The sequence below is a fragment of the Eubalaena glacialis genome, chromosome 11 (assembly GCF_028564815.1).
Source record: "Eubalaena glacialis isolate mEubGla1 chromosome 11, mEubGla1.1.hap2.+ XY, whole genome shotgun sequence".
Lineage (NCBI taxonomy): Eukaryota > Metazoa > Chordata > Mammalia > Artiodactyla > Balaenidae > Eubalaena > Eubalaena glacialis.
In genome coordinates, this window is record NC_083726.1 from 11,956,238 (window position 1) to 11,970,691 (window position 14,454).

General features: G+C 51.9%; 1 protein-coding gene across 1 annotated transcript in view; it reads left to right on the forward strand.

Annotated features, from left to right (window-relative positions):
- Window positions 1-14,454, forward strand: part of MYH9 (myosin heavy chain 9) — a 90,088-nt gene that overhangs the window by 26,786 nt on the left and 48,848 nt on the right. The window contains exons 2-3 of the mRNA XM_061206501.1: window positions 4,392-4,743; window positions 8,891-9,047. Coding sequence (XP_061062484.1) covers window positions 4,411-4,743; window positions 8,891-9,047 — 490 coding nt within the window. The 5' untranslated portion in view covers window positions 4,392-4,410. The remainder of the gene's footprint in view (window positions 1-4,391; window positions 4,744-8,890; window positions 9,048-14,454) is intronic.

A 14,454-nucleotide genomic window follows, 5' to 3' on the forward strand; every position in this document is an offset into this window, starting at 1 on the left:
CAGTATTTTTTTTAAAATCACTTTGGAATATCATGCAGCCATTAAAAGTGATTACTAACGAGGCTTTGGGGTCAGGGGTCCTGGGTTCGAGTCCTTATCCCCCCCAGCTGTGTCAGCAACAGGTTACTTTCCTCTCAGAGCCTCTGCATTGTCCCCTGTAACAATGAAGCATTTGGATAAAAACCATCAAGAAGCAGGCTATGGCCTTGTGGGGAAGTGGTCAGAGTGAGGAGGGAAAATACAAAATGTGAAACTCCCTGCCTGAGATAGTTAAAAATCAAGTGTTTCTATGAGCCAGGACTAGAAGGGACCATTAAAAAAAAAAAGAGAGAAAACTAATTTTTGTGGGGAGAGTGTCAGGAATTTGGTGGGGGGTCTTTTTCTTTCATCTTGTAAACTGATCTATTACATGCAGTTTTTAAAAAATTTCAGAGGCCGTTTAGCATGGTCCCAAGACAGGGCGGGGAGAAGTGGCGTGTGCCGGCTGCCGCAATCAGGCAGTCGCCTCCCTGGTGTCCTTTCTATAAAGCCCCTTCTTTCATTGCTCACAGCTCTGGAAGGTGGCGGCTTGCTTCACCTGCATCCTGTCACCTGACAGGTGAGTGTTAACCTGTCTGCTGGCTTCCCTGCCAGGCACACAAGAGTCAGCAGCCACTGGGGCCCAGGAGCCTCTACCTGACACAGGTGGAAACAGGAGCTCAGCTGCAGCCCTGTGGCCCCCAAATCCCTGAATGTGGATGTTCCTGTCCAGGCCTGGTGAGAAGGCTCTTGGATAGAAACTCCATTGTTTATCGTGACCTCTGCAGCTCTCCCCACCGGTCTAGCCCCATGTATTGATCTGGGCACTGCTGCTAACCCACATCATTCCAGCAGAGTCGCTGAAACCAAACGGCTCTGTCCTTGGCCTGGCCAAGCAGCCGTGTTTAATGAAAAGTCCTGCTCAGAGAGAGAGGTGCTGAGGCCAGTGGGGACTGCTCAAGCCCACTGTCCAGGGGTGGCTTGGCCTCGCCGGAGGCAGAGGGCTGCAGCCCGATCCAGCTCTGAGGGGGCGGGGTGTACCCCTCCCTCTTATAGGAAGTATGGCTTGGCCTGCAAATCTCAGATAGCTATCAGAGGTAGACAGTGCTGGCCTCTACCTGCCCCCTGCCCTCCCACTGAGGCCTGAAGGTAGGGTAGAACCAGGAGCTGAAGGTGGGGGGTTGGGTGGAGCCTTCCCCTGCTGCCTGCTGCAATGTTCATGGCCTCCAGTGCAGGCTCACTGATGAAAGGGCCTGGCAGTTTACCCAGATTCCCAGGGTAGGCCAAAGGCCAAACGCCCAGGGCCTGCAACCTGGAGGCAGCCCGCATACTCTTTGCTCTGGGTTCCCCCAGGGTTGGAGTTGCTGGGGTGAACTGGAGTTTGATGAGGGCCAGAAGTCATTCTGCCATCACTGAGGGGTCACTCACTGTTGACAGTCTCAGGCCGAGGGAGTGAGAATGTTGAATTTCACCCTGCTCTGCGTTTTGACAGGCCACATGGTCCATACCAGGAAGGCTCATTCTCAGCCTCCCTGGCTGCCTGATAATGCCCAGTAAATATCTGCTGAATGTTGTAGGATGCATTCTCCTGTTCTCCCCGTGTTCCACTCAACTTACTGACAGTTTCAGCCCAGCCCCAATGTTGGCCTGACTTCTTTTGCAAGACCCCAGGCACAAGTGTGCTGGGAAGAGGCCAGGCCTGGGGACCAGGCAGATCTGGGTTAGCCCATAACTGGGCTGGGCAACTCTGGGCAAACGACTTGCCCTCTCTGGACTGTTTCCTCATTTGTAAACTGGGGAAAATAAGAGCTTTTTTTCCCCAGGGTGACTGATGGTTAGTTAGGTGAGGTTGGGAATAAACCAAACTTGATGTTGGTAGGTAGGTGCTTAATGATTGGCCCCTTCCCCCCTTCTCTTGGAGTGATCTTGTAAAGGGTGCCTTCACTGGACTGGGTTGGTGGAACTCCTAACGAGCAGTGGACTTGGGGTTTTGGGGGACAGGGTTGACGTGAATCCCTTTTTGCATATTGATGGGAGATTGTCCTCTCCTTTCCGGGTTTGAAGTCTGAGGAAAGGCTGAGAACCAGCAGCCAGGGAGGCCCTGTGTGCAGTGATTGTTGCGAGTTCTCGCGCATGGTGGTGACCTGATTGGGGAGATTGGTTTGGGGACCCTGGGTGCTAGGACTTTGCAGAGGACGACTGGCCCATGGTCAGATGGACGGCAGAGAGGCAGAAGACAACTGGTATTTACTCTGGCCGAGAGAAGCGTTTGATTTGTTTGAATGGACTGGCCAGTGTGGAGGTGAGGACAGCTGGATTTGGGCCTGTCTAGCCTCCAGACCCACACAGAATATGAGGCTGGCCAGGTGGTCTGCAGCCATCCCACTCCTGCCTTGTTTGCTGCTGCCTAACTCTGGGCCCTGCCTGCTTCTTCCGGGGGTGGTCCTTGCAGGTGGATGGTGCCCCTTGGTCCCCCAAGAGGGGGCTGCCAGGGTTTGCTTGTGCTGCGAATGTAAACAAAGCCACTGGCTGAGCTTGCTGGCGAGGCTGCCAGCCTCTGCTCCTTGGATTTGCCTTCCCTTGTGGTGGGTGGGAGCTAGCAGCTTTCCTGGAAAACAGCCTCTCCTGGAATGAGTCCAGGGGAGCCCCTCAGCCTTGATCTGGAAACCATTTAATGAGCCCAGATAAGAAGGCCCGGGCAGCCCAGACTTTTGCTTTTGTTCTCTGCCTCCCAGGCCTTCAGCCTGCTTGGCATCCAAGTTCCTGTTGGGATCAGGAAGCATGAAAGACTGTGGGACTCTGGGTTTGGATCTGGGGTCCTCCTGGCTTCCTGGGCCTGGGGAGGGAGCCTTGATCTCACAAGCGAAAAGCTTCCCTGTGTCATGAGCTAGTCAGTGAGCTTCTGGGTTGTTCCTCTGGTGGCTGTGGGCTGGCTCTGTCCTAGACCAGGGTTTCTTTTTCTTTTATTTATTTAATTTAATTTAATTTTTATTTTTTATTTATTTTTGGCTGCGTTGAGTCTTCGCTGCTGCGCGCAGGCTTCCTCTAGTTGCAGCGAGCAGGGGCTACTCTTTGTTGCGGTGTGCAGGCTTCTCATTGTGGTGGCTTCTCTTGTTGTGGAACACGGGCTCTAGGCACACGGGCTTCAGTAGTTGTGGCACGTGGGCTTCAGTAGTCATGGCTCGCGGGCTCTAGAGCACAGGCTCAGTAGTTGTGGCGCACGGGCTTAGTTGCTCTGCGGCATGTGGGATCTTCCCAGACCAGGGCTCGAACCCGTGTCCCCTGCATTGGCAGGTGGGTTCTTAACCACTGCGCCACCAGGGAAGTCCCTAGACCAGGGTTTCTTAGTCCTGCTTTTGGTTCACTCAAAGCAGCTGTCCTCCCAGCTGATCCCAGCCTGAGCCTCTGAGCAGGAATAAGTACTGTGGTTAGACTATGGGAGACCACAGAGACCAGGAGTCCTTCCTAGGTAACTCTGGACTAAGCCCCTTACCTCCAGAGAGCTTCTGTTTCCTCATCTGTAAAATGGGATGATAACACGTACTTTACCCACTTTACAGAGTTGTTAGGAGGAGGACCTTCTGAGATAGTGAAGTGTGTGTGATAGTATTTCATAAACTATAAAACCACTCAGATATGAGGGATTATTATTTTATCATCTTTGTTTTGCAAATCAGCTTCAAAAAAGGCAAACACACATGGACTTATGTTCTCCTGGCCCATAAATTATGAGTGTTGCCTTTTTACATTAGTGCCTCAGAAGGGAAGCACTCATTACTCTCCACGATGTGTCCTGGAGCCTGACTTCTTTTCTTCTCGCCTTATTTCTTGGGGCGATGGAATTAAAATCTGTTGGCAACATATTGGTGTTGTGTTTTCTTCTCTTGGTTGACTCTGCGAAATAAGAAAAAGTTTTTTAAACTGGAGACTTCCACTCTGTGCACTTGTAGTCAGTTGCCTTTTTTGGGTTAACTAGAAATGTGTTCTTGTTGGAAGTCCTCTTAAACTGTGTGGTCACTTTCCTGCCTTAGCAGGTGTAGCTTAGTGTGACTCTAATTACATCTGTCTGAGATTCTTATTATGCATATCATTTGGCACAATCGTTGTTTATAGATTTGTTTGATTGTGCATTGATCCTGGGATACATCTTACCATTAATTCCTTACAGAATCTCTGATATCAACTTGTTTTTTCAGTGATGTACCTCTTTCTCCTGAAAGTAGAGGGCGAGAAAATTTTGACAAATTGTACAATCTGGTTATATATAATTTTACTTATTATAATGCTGTACAGTTTGCAAACATATGACGTGAGTGATCTCTATGTGGCTGGTATAGTTGTAGCTAACATTGTATCCTTTTTTTCCCCCTCAGGTCCTGGCTGTAAGTCACCATGGCACAGCAAGCTGCCGATAAGTATCTCTATGTGGATAAAAACTTCATCAATAACCCGCTGGCCCAGGCCGACTGGGCTGCCAAGAAGCTGGTATGGGTGCCTTCCGACAAGAGTGGCTTTGAGCCCGCCAGCCTCAAGGAAGAGATGGGCGAGGAGGCCATCGTGGAGCTGGTGGAGAACGGCAAGAAGGTGAAGGTGAACAAGGATGATATCCAGAAGATGAACCCCCCCAAGTTCTCCAAGGTGGAGGACATGGCGGAGCTCACATGCCTCAACGAAGCCTCGGTGCTACACAACCTCAAGGAGCGCTACTACTCAGGGCTCATCTACGTAAGTGGGCGGGGCTCTGCACAGGTGGGAGGTTCCAGGGCTCATCTACATAAAGTGGGCGGGCTCTGCACGGGAGGGAGGCTCCAGGGCTTATTTACATAAGTGAGTGGGGCTGTAGGCGGGAGGGAGGACCTACCGAGAAGGAGATACACTGACTGGTGTTAAGTGGAAAAGTCCTCCTTTATAGACCAGCTTCACCCAGGCTTCTGATATGGCAGGTGGGAAGGATTGAGGCCCAGAGAGGGCAAGGGACTTATGCAGAGTCACACAGCCAGGTGCTGGCAGGCCTGAGACTGGAACTCGGGTTTCAGTATGTCTGTCTTTCTTGATGAAAACATTGTATGGACCAAATTAAAAGCCCCTGTCCCTCGGGGTATTAACCACTTAAATTCAGAATTAGTGACCTGCAGAAAAACAAACAGCCTTAAAGGAAGCATTGCTTGTCTGTGGAGGGGAGAGGGGAGCTAAGTGCTGTTGTCTGGGAGTGGGACTCTCCCCTTGGCATCCTCAACTGCTTATGTTAGAACCACTCTGCTGGCTCTAAGAAATGGGTCCTGCTCAGTAAAGCAGAGTGATTCAGGTCATGGGAACTGGAGCCTCCAGGATCTGGTTCCGGTCTTGGCCCTTCCTGACCATTTGCCATGGCTACGTGGGGCCTCACTTCCTCATCTATGAGGAGTCGTGAAAGCATTGTAAAGCACCAGCCAGCCCTGGGCTCGCTCAGAGCCTGGGCTCTGTAGCTGCTACCATTTGTCGTAGGTAATTCTGACCCTCTGCTCGGCATTTTATGGGTGTCACTGTTCAGCTTGGGTCCTGTTAGAGCATTGCTGAGTGTGAAACAAGTCGATGGCCTGCACTTGCCTATCAGCTGGCTGCAAACGGAAATATTAGTTATGAAAGTGCATTCGACGTTAGTTGCTTCATCTCTCAGAGTGTGGGTTTTACTCTAGGCAGGCATGGACCTGCGCCTACAACTCGTGGGCAGGACCTGAGCCTTTTCTCCAGAACTCTTCAGCTGGAGGCGTTAGGCCTTAACTCCCATTTTTGCTTCTTTGCTGGCATCTCCTGTGCGCAGATCCTCCTGCCTCAGTCCAGCCTCCTCCTTGGCATCCTCACCAGAAGGAAGTCGATTGTCTGTGCAGTTGCCCTAATGGAGACCCCAGCAGGTGCAAAGCTGCGGGGAGATCAGAGCCGCTCGGTGGGGCTGCCTGGGCAGGGGGCGCTGCCTCATTCACAGGCCCCCTCTCTGCACACGCTGTTCCAAATTGCGACCCCGGGAGCCTTTGTGCTGTGTGTCTGCCTGGCATTGTGGGCAGCGTGGCTGATTCTGCGCCGCAGCTGCTCTGTCTGTTTCTTCGGTGGAGGGAGGCCCGGGGGCAGGGGGCAGTCGGGCACAAAGAGCTTCTGTGGCCCGTGAATGGAGCAGCTCCCTGGTGTGGCCGTGTGGGAGCAGAGCCACTTGTTCAGTGTCTGCGCCTCCACAGGCCTCCAGCAGGACGGGCTCCCAGTACAGCCCCTTCCTCCCACCTGAGCTGCAGTGCTCATTCCTCGGGGCTTAGTTTCATCATCCACTGATTTGGTGGGATTAGCCCAGAGAACTTTGAGGTCCTCTTGAACCCCCCGTGGGACCATCTGCCCACCCAGCTGTCAGAAAGGCTTGTCCTAGTAAAACCCAGGCCCCTTCTGCTGTCACCACCAGCTGTTTCCAAACATCTGGCCCCGTGGCACGCCCTAAACGTGTGGCCACGTTGTCCTTCGCTTTCATCGGGCTGGATTTCCTAGAGTGTGGGTTTTCTCAAACCCCGGGAACAAAGCTCACTTGTTTCTGAGCTCCTGGGATGACCTCGCTGCTCCCTGGCCTGCTATCTCAGCCCCACCCGACAGTCATGGAGGGAAAGCCAGAGGTTTCCCGCCGTGCTCCCGTCTTCCCGTGATACCCGAGCTGCAGGTTGCCAACACCTCATGCAGACTTCTTTGCTTCAGAGCTTTCCTGGTACCTCCTGAAGAGAGTAGTTGGAGAGAGAACAATTGACTGATTATCCTGGGAAGAAGGAAATTCAGGGCCCTGCATCCCCTCCTCCAAGCAGAAGAGGCAGTCAAGCACACTTGTTCATTTCCAAGCTCAGCTGCTCTTTTGCACGGGGGCCGGTGTGTGGTTGGTGGGTCCTTCCGGAGTTCTGCTTTCAGCCTAACTTCTGCTTGTAAAGTCCAAGGCCTGTAGCCCTTGGCCAGTGCTGGGAAGGGCCTTTGTGCTCCCGACTGGTTCCTGTGTGGACCCTGTCTTTGGATTCAGCCACAAGATCCACCCTCAGTTTTGGCGAGACTGGAGTGGGCAGGGTGGAAGGGACTGGATTGACACATACCCAGCCCTCAGATGTTGGCTGCTTTTGGGTCGAGGGGCAACACTGTGGACAGTGAGGGTCGAGGCCACTTGTAGCAAGGGAAACAAAAAGATGTGAGGAGTTTGGAGAACCAGCTTCCATGATCAAGGAGGTCTGCAGTGGGGGGGTTGTGGGACCTAGGTCTGCTCCCAGCTCTGCCAGGAACTGCCTCATGGCCTTCAGCCGTCACTCAGCAGTCGGGGCTGCAGGTGTGAGTCATGGCTTATGGGCCTCGCTTCGCCTGGCTTCTTCTGGGCCTGTGGCCTGTTTTCCTAGGGAGAAGGTGCTTGGGTTGCTCCCGCTGCCTAAAGAAAGCTGTTCCCCCCCAATGAGCACCCATCACCTGGGTGGTCTCAGGGGGTCTCGCCCAGCTATTAGGAGTCTGTCTTTTTTTCTTGTCGGGGAGAAGCATCTTGGAAGAAAAAAACAGCAGGAAAATTATTAGAAAAAGAGGACACTGAAGAAAGGCAGATCTGCCTAGACCGTTGCCACCGGAAACTGCTCTCCTGACCTACTCTGAGCCTCTCTCCATGGCTGTGCTGGGTGCTGTGATCCTCATAACCATTCAGTGAGGATCAACTAGTCTGCCTGTGCCCATTTTACAGATTGAGAAATGGAGGGAGAGGGAGGTTAAGAAACTTGCCCTTGCTGAGATTTGACTCTGGGGTCTGATTTTAACCCGGTCATCTCAGACTTGGGGTATTGGGTGTATTCTCAGGAGCCTCACATGGAGTGTCGACAAATTGGGTTCCCCTTCAAGAGGAGACCTGAGTCTTGGAGAAGGCTCACAGGGGACATGAAAGTGGTCTTTAAGTTTTTTTTGTTTTTTTAATTAATTTATTTTTATTTTATTATTTTTTTATTTTTGGCTGCGTTGGGTCTTTTTTGCCGCACACGGGCTTTCTCTGGTTGTGGCGAGCGGGGGCTACTCTTCGTGGCAGTGTGCAGGCTTCTCATTGCAGTGGCTTCTCTTGTTGCAGAGCACGGGCTCTAGGTGCGCGGGCTTCAGTAGTTGCGGCTCGCGGGCTCTAGAGCACAGGCTCAGTAGTTGTGGCGCACGGGCTTTGTTGCTCCGCGGCATGTGGGATCTTCCCGGACCAGCGCTTGAACCCGTGTCCCCTGCACTGGCAGGCGGATTCTTAACCACTGCGCCACCAGGGGAGCCCTGGTCTTTAAGTTTTTTAGAGATTTTCATGTGAGTGTCTCTGGAAGATTCCAGGGAGAGAGGTATCTGTCAGTGATCTATTGTCCCACAAAGGATCCTAGATGGTTGAGGAGCGCCATGAGTCTCCCAATGCTGGGAAAGTTTAGGCTTGAATATCTCAGAGGGTCCTTCAGGGTAGAATAATTTGTATTTCCACACAGTTTGCTTGCTGCAGCCGAATTTTTTTCCCTTTGTGCATCTCTCACGATACCAAACACATCTTTATCGTCCTTGGATCTGAGTTTCGTAACTGGACTCCTACTGTCCACGAAGCTTGCCCCGGATCTCGCCCGATGCACACGCTTGTCGACATGCACAGCTGGCAGCAGTCTTGCAGTCGAGGGAGGCTCCCCTCAACTGAAAGAGCAGAGATGGTGCTGGTGCCCCAACGCCTTGGCAGGTCTGCCGGAGTGGGGCCCGGAGAACCAGGGGCTCCGGCGGTGGCTTTCACATCAGGCTGACTCGGGGTCCTTAGAAGCAGCAGGCATTTTACCACAAAGTGTGCATGACATTGAGAATCAGACTTCCTAACCCATTCCTGTTTGCCGCTCTTTTCTTTTAGACCTACTCAGGCCTGTTCTGTGTGGTCATCAACCCTTATAAGAACCTGCCCATCTACTCCGAAGAGATCGTGGAAATGTATAAGGGCAAGAAGAGGCATGAGATGCCTCCCCACATCTATGCCATCACAGACACCGCCTACAGGAGTATGATGCAAGGTGAGTGCCGTGGCCTTCCCAGGGGCTGAGTCTTTACCTCTAGCCTTGTTGGCACCTTTGCAGGTGCTCCTTCACGGTGATCTTGTGGCTGGATTGGTGTTGATGGCACTGGTGAGGGGGCCGTGCATTGTAGAGGTCTGTAAGCCATTGCGTGAGAGCCAAGACCAGTGGCTATCAAAGGAGATGTTTGTATGTTGATAGAATGTTCAAGAAGCTTTAAAAAGTGCATTTCCTAATTATTTTCCCAATTTCTCATTCTTGTCAGGAGCTCCTTTGCCAGTCCTCTGACTTCCAGGCCCCCTCTTCTACCAGTTACTTCCTTTCCTTCATTATTTTCACCTCTTCTTCTCTTCTACACAGTTTGGAAACATGCTTGAGTTTTCACATTTTTAAAAAAAATACACACACAAAGTCTCTCCTGGATTCTGTGCCCTACTGTAGGTTGTCTCTGATCTCTCTCCCCCGTCATAGTGGAGCTTTTTAGAGGAAGTATCCGTGCTTACTACCTCTGTTCAACACTTCTCAGCCACACTCCTTGCCCTGCACGTCGTGCCCCCCACCCCCCTGCCCCCCATTCTGTCTGACAAAGGCCACCCTCCCTTCTGTGGGGCTCTGAGCTCTTATCTTACTTAACCTCTCCCAGGATTGGACAGTCTTACCCACTTCCTTTTGAAAGCCCTTCCTTCCTGTGACTCTCTGGTTCCCCTAATCTCTGCCTTGCCCATCTGCATGCTTCTCCCCCGTTACACCTGGTGCTCCTCAAGATCTCTCCTCTGGATGATGGCCCATCCACTCGAGTGGTTTCGCCATCACTTTCCAGCTGAGGACCGGCTCTGTTAGCTGATTGCTGCCAGCCACTTGCTCCCGGCTGCCATTTCTCCATCCACCCAGTCACGCAAGCCTGGAACCTGGCTCATCTTACACTGTCCCCTTTCTCTCTCACCCCTTTTTCCAAGCCAGTCAGCGCTCTCTATAGATTTTATCTCTTTTAACATTTCTGACCTCCTTTCCCCTCTTGTCTCTGTGGCCCTGGCCTTAGTTCAGGCCTCTACAATTTTTTGCCTGTACTATTGCTGTGACCTTTGCTCTTAATAGATCCCTCTCTCTGTGCTTTTATCAGAGAGTCGTCTTTCTGGAATGCAAACCTGATCAAACCCCTGATTTGAACTCTTGAAAAGTCTCCTCAGTGGCCCCAAAGATAACCCTTAAACCCTCCAGCAGCATACGGTGCCCTTTGTAATTGGCCTGCTGCCTACCTCTCCAACTTCCTGGCTACATGGAACTCCTTACATTTCTCCAGTAGGCCTCTCTGCTTGAAACCGCCATGCCTGTTCCATCTGCCCTGCAATAGCTGGCAAATCTCTAGTCTTTTGTTAAAGACATGACTGGAGCATTACTGCCAGCCAGGGAGGATGTCTGGGCTAGTCCTAGTAATACTTTGACTTAGGTGTGGACTGGGCCCATGTTGCCTTTATATTCTCAGAGCTTAGTCAACTACCTAGCACAGGGCTACGTTCTCATATCTTGTATTGATAGTGGTTTTTCATGTCCTATTACATGGGCATCCTTTATTTTTTTTTCTTTAAACTTCGTAGTCAATCTAGGCTGTGGTGGTAATGAGTCTTATTGTATTAACAACTTTGTCCCTGGTTTAGTGGTTTAAAATGGCAACATGTGGGTCTGTCTTGTACCATCCACATAGTGCTGTGGAAGGTGTTTCATTGCCAAGCTTGGTGAACTATGCAGGTTGTACAAGTTTGGCCTACCCTTCGGCTCATGTTCACGTCTATCAAAATTCCTTGAAGAAGCCAGCCCTTTAGTTTTAAAGTAGGATGTCTGTTTCAGAGTGCTAACTAGAACAGTCTGGTAGGAGAACATTCTGTGAGATTCCAGAAGAGCCTGAGTCTGTCTCTAGAGGTTATGAGTCAGTTTTCTCCTTGCTCTCATAATTGGCCTCATGCAGGAAGTGCACCCTGGAGTATTCTTGAGCTCTGCACAACTGAGTTAGGGCATGTTCCCACACTTGGATCCCAGACCTGAAAGGTTTTCTAGCAAGTGGGATTTTTCACTTCTTGCCAAGCCATTATGATAAGAATAATGTATGATGTACAGCATGGCGCCAGGAGTCGGAGTCTCTGGAACTGGACTGCCAGCCTTTTTTCTGACAATCTGTGGGACTTCTTCCCAAAGAGATTCGCCCAATTTTTACGTGTTCAACAACCACAAAGAATTTTGAGGGGCAAAAGTCAGCGTTATAGGTTGGATATAATTGGGAAAAAAAAAAAAAGGGAACTTTTAGAGGGCTGGAGCTTTCCTTTGTGTTGATCAGGAAGTCTTGGCCATAATGGAATGGCCTTGATGGGAACTGAGGAGCCACCCCAAATGATGAGGGTAAATGGGTGGGTGTTTTCATCTTTTGGACATCTGCAGGCACAGGAAACCTAAGGTCTTGGTGCTTTTTAAAAATTATCTGTGTAGGTGCTGGGTCCGCGTACTTTCTAAACCTCAATCTGAGAAGTTTTTGCCCGTTTCTGCTTCTTCATGTTGGACTCGGTGCAGCTCTTCAGCCCCCATGTTGACCGAGGACGTTTCCAAGTTCCCTCTTGTCGCACACAGTTGACCTGCAAATCAGCAACAGATTTCTTGTTCTTGGGACAGGGAGGAAGTTAATTAACAGAAGTTGCCCCTGTTAGGACAAGACGGTTCACCAGTGAAGGAGGTTCTCGGGTGGAGCCTTTGGTGCCTGCCCCGAGTCAGGTGTGGACACTGGAGCCTTGGGGTCTGCAGGCTGTTAGAGTCAGTGCCTCTCTTTTGGAGAGCGTGTCTTACTTATTAGCACATGCTGCCCCTCTGGCTTTGGGGAACACAGGTCTGTTCTCTGACACTTACATCCTAAAAGCCACGGCCAGACGGTTCCTTTTCTGCTTTTTCTTTAAACAAGAACTAGAAAAAGATTTCCTCCCTGAGCTGGCTGTGGCTTATGACATACTAGCATTTATTCTGCCAAGTAGGGGAGTTGGTGGCTTTGTCTGGAGACTTTTATGAGATGAGCTCTTTGACTTCTCCTAGGGACCTCCCTCCGTCTTTCATCTCTTAAATGCTCTGGTTTGCCTGTAAGTCCTGATTTATGCCTGCCGTCTTGCAGTTAGTATTAGGACTGCCCTCTCTCACTTTCAGAAGCACTCCAGTTTGGATGATGAATTACATGGTTACTTTACCTATTTGTCGGACGAAGCCAGGGTTTCTCAAACTTGGCACCATTGACGGTTTGGGGCTGGATATCCATTCTCTGTTTTTGGGGGGTGGGGGGGGGTTTGTCCCGAGCATTATGGGATGCTTCACAGCATCCGGGCCTCTACGCACTCGATGCCAGCAGCACCCTCCCTCTGCAATTGTGACAACCAAAAAGGCCCCTAGACATTGCTACCAAATGTTCCCTGGGGGGCAAAATTGCCCCCACTGCAGAACCATTGGACTAAGCATTGCAGATTGGTTTTATTCTAAGTGTCAGCTCCCATCAATCAGTAGTGCCTTGCCTAACCCTGTGTTGACAAAGGATCTGAGACTCAGTGCCAAGGAATGCTGGGATAGATTAGTGCTGTCTGCCATGGGCACAGGTTGGGGCATGGCAGCATATGGTACCCTGGATTAGGCCATGGAGGTAGTAGATTGGAAAGTGCCAGAATACTAAGAGGTTGAGTACATTACTCTGGCACTGGAGGCGATGGCAATCCAGGTGGAGAGACAGACATGTTTGTACACAGGGATCTGTGGCCAAAGCTGTATAACAGGACAAGTCGCCACCTACACCTGGTGCCAGCGTGACTGCGGCAGGTGGCAGCTGTCTTGGGAATTCAGAGGAAGGTGTGGCCGCCGAGGCCTGGGGTGGTCAGAATGGCACCGTGGAGGTTGGCTCCTGTGGAAAGGCTGGCAGGTATACGTCAATAAATGGTTGCAGCACAGCCCAGACGTACCCGGCCCAGTTTTGTTTGTTTTAATCCTCAGCCTTGGGTTTAATTAAAGTTGCGGTAACCTGGTAGGTTCTCCCTCCCAACCCTGGCTTTCCCGTTAGGTTAATTTGTTGTCCTGGGCATTACTGGGCCTTCCTACCTTGTGGTTGAACCGTTCCTCAGGATTCTGTAAAGCGCGGAAGGCTTTGAATGGTCTGAGGCCGGGAAAATGCGAGAGAGCAGAGGGCAGACGTCCGCCCTGCAGGGACAGGGTAGCAAAGGGCTGCCCGGGGAATTCGGGAGAAGCAGCACGTGGTCTGTCAGACGCACGGCTGGGTGGGGAAAGGGCTCTTCTGGCTTCCACCCTCAGTGGGAAAGAGTGTGTGTGTGTTCTCACAGGAGAACTGGCCAGCCGAAAATTTGAGCTCCGTTATCTCCCCAGGAATAGTAGAAAAAGACCCTCTTCTTTGTTAATTAGTTAGAATGCCAGGTTTGGTTCACTTTCGGTGACTGTATGGTATTTTAATGAGCTCCCAGCATTCCTGGGGGAGTGGCAGCAGGGTTTGCTCTCATTCCAGACCTAAACTAATCCAAGAACTATTTAACCCTTCGCTCTGCACTAATCCCACCTCTGCTTCTCAGCGGAAGCTGCCCCAGGAGTGTTTGGTCACCAAGGGCCCGGTGAGTATCCACATGCCTCTTGGTGCTTGACTAACCTTTTTGGGTAAACAAGGAAGGGCAGAATTTGAGCGTTCTCTTCACATCTGAGGACGATCCTCCTGCATCACAGGTAAAGGGACAGGCCCAGAAACATTAACTAACTTTGCCCAAAGGCCCCCAGAGAGCCAGCCCCAGAAACCAGGTCTCCCGACTCCCGCCCTGGTGCCCAGCCTCCAGGGCGCCGTTGGTCCTCCTTCCCTCTGGCTGGTGTTTGGAGGGATGCTCCCGTCCGGCTGGCTGGTTAGGGCCGGAGGGGCCCTCCTGCCCCTCTCTCGGCGTTTTCCCCGCCCTGCCGCCTGTTGCCCCCGTGAAGCTGTCTGCCCTCCAAGGTCTTTCCTGAGGAAAAGCTCCGTGCTGGGGAGGGGCTAGGAAGTGCTTCGACGGTCCAGTAAACCATGACTTTGAGCAGATTCACCAGGACAGGCCGCCGAGGAAGCCGCAGATGTGATGATTCCACTTAAACAGGAATGTGCCGGCCAGGAGGCTCAGGCCCTGCCAGGGAGCCCTGCCAGCCGGCGGCACACAAAGGCCCCGCTGTCTGAGGGAGGCCTGGAGGCAGCAGCTCACCCCGAGGGCTGCGCTCTGTCACCCCTGCCACACGGTTACCCCTGCCGGCCGCCCATGCTGGACGCAGCCCCTCTGGGGCCTGCTGGGGGCGGGGGCGGCCTGAGAGGCAGGCAGGTACACTGCAGCAGGAGAATGGGGGTCCAGCACCTGGGGGCCCACCTGTCTCGGGG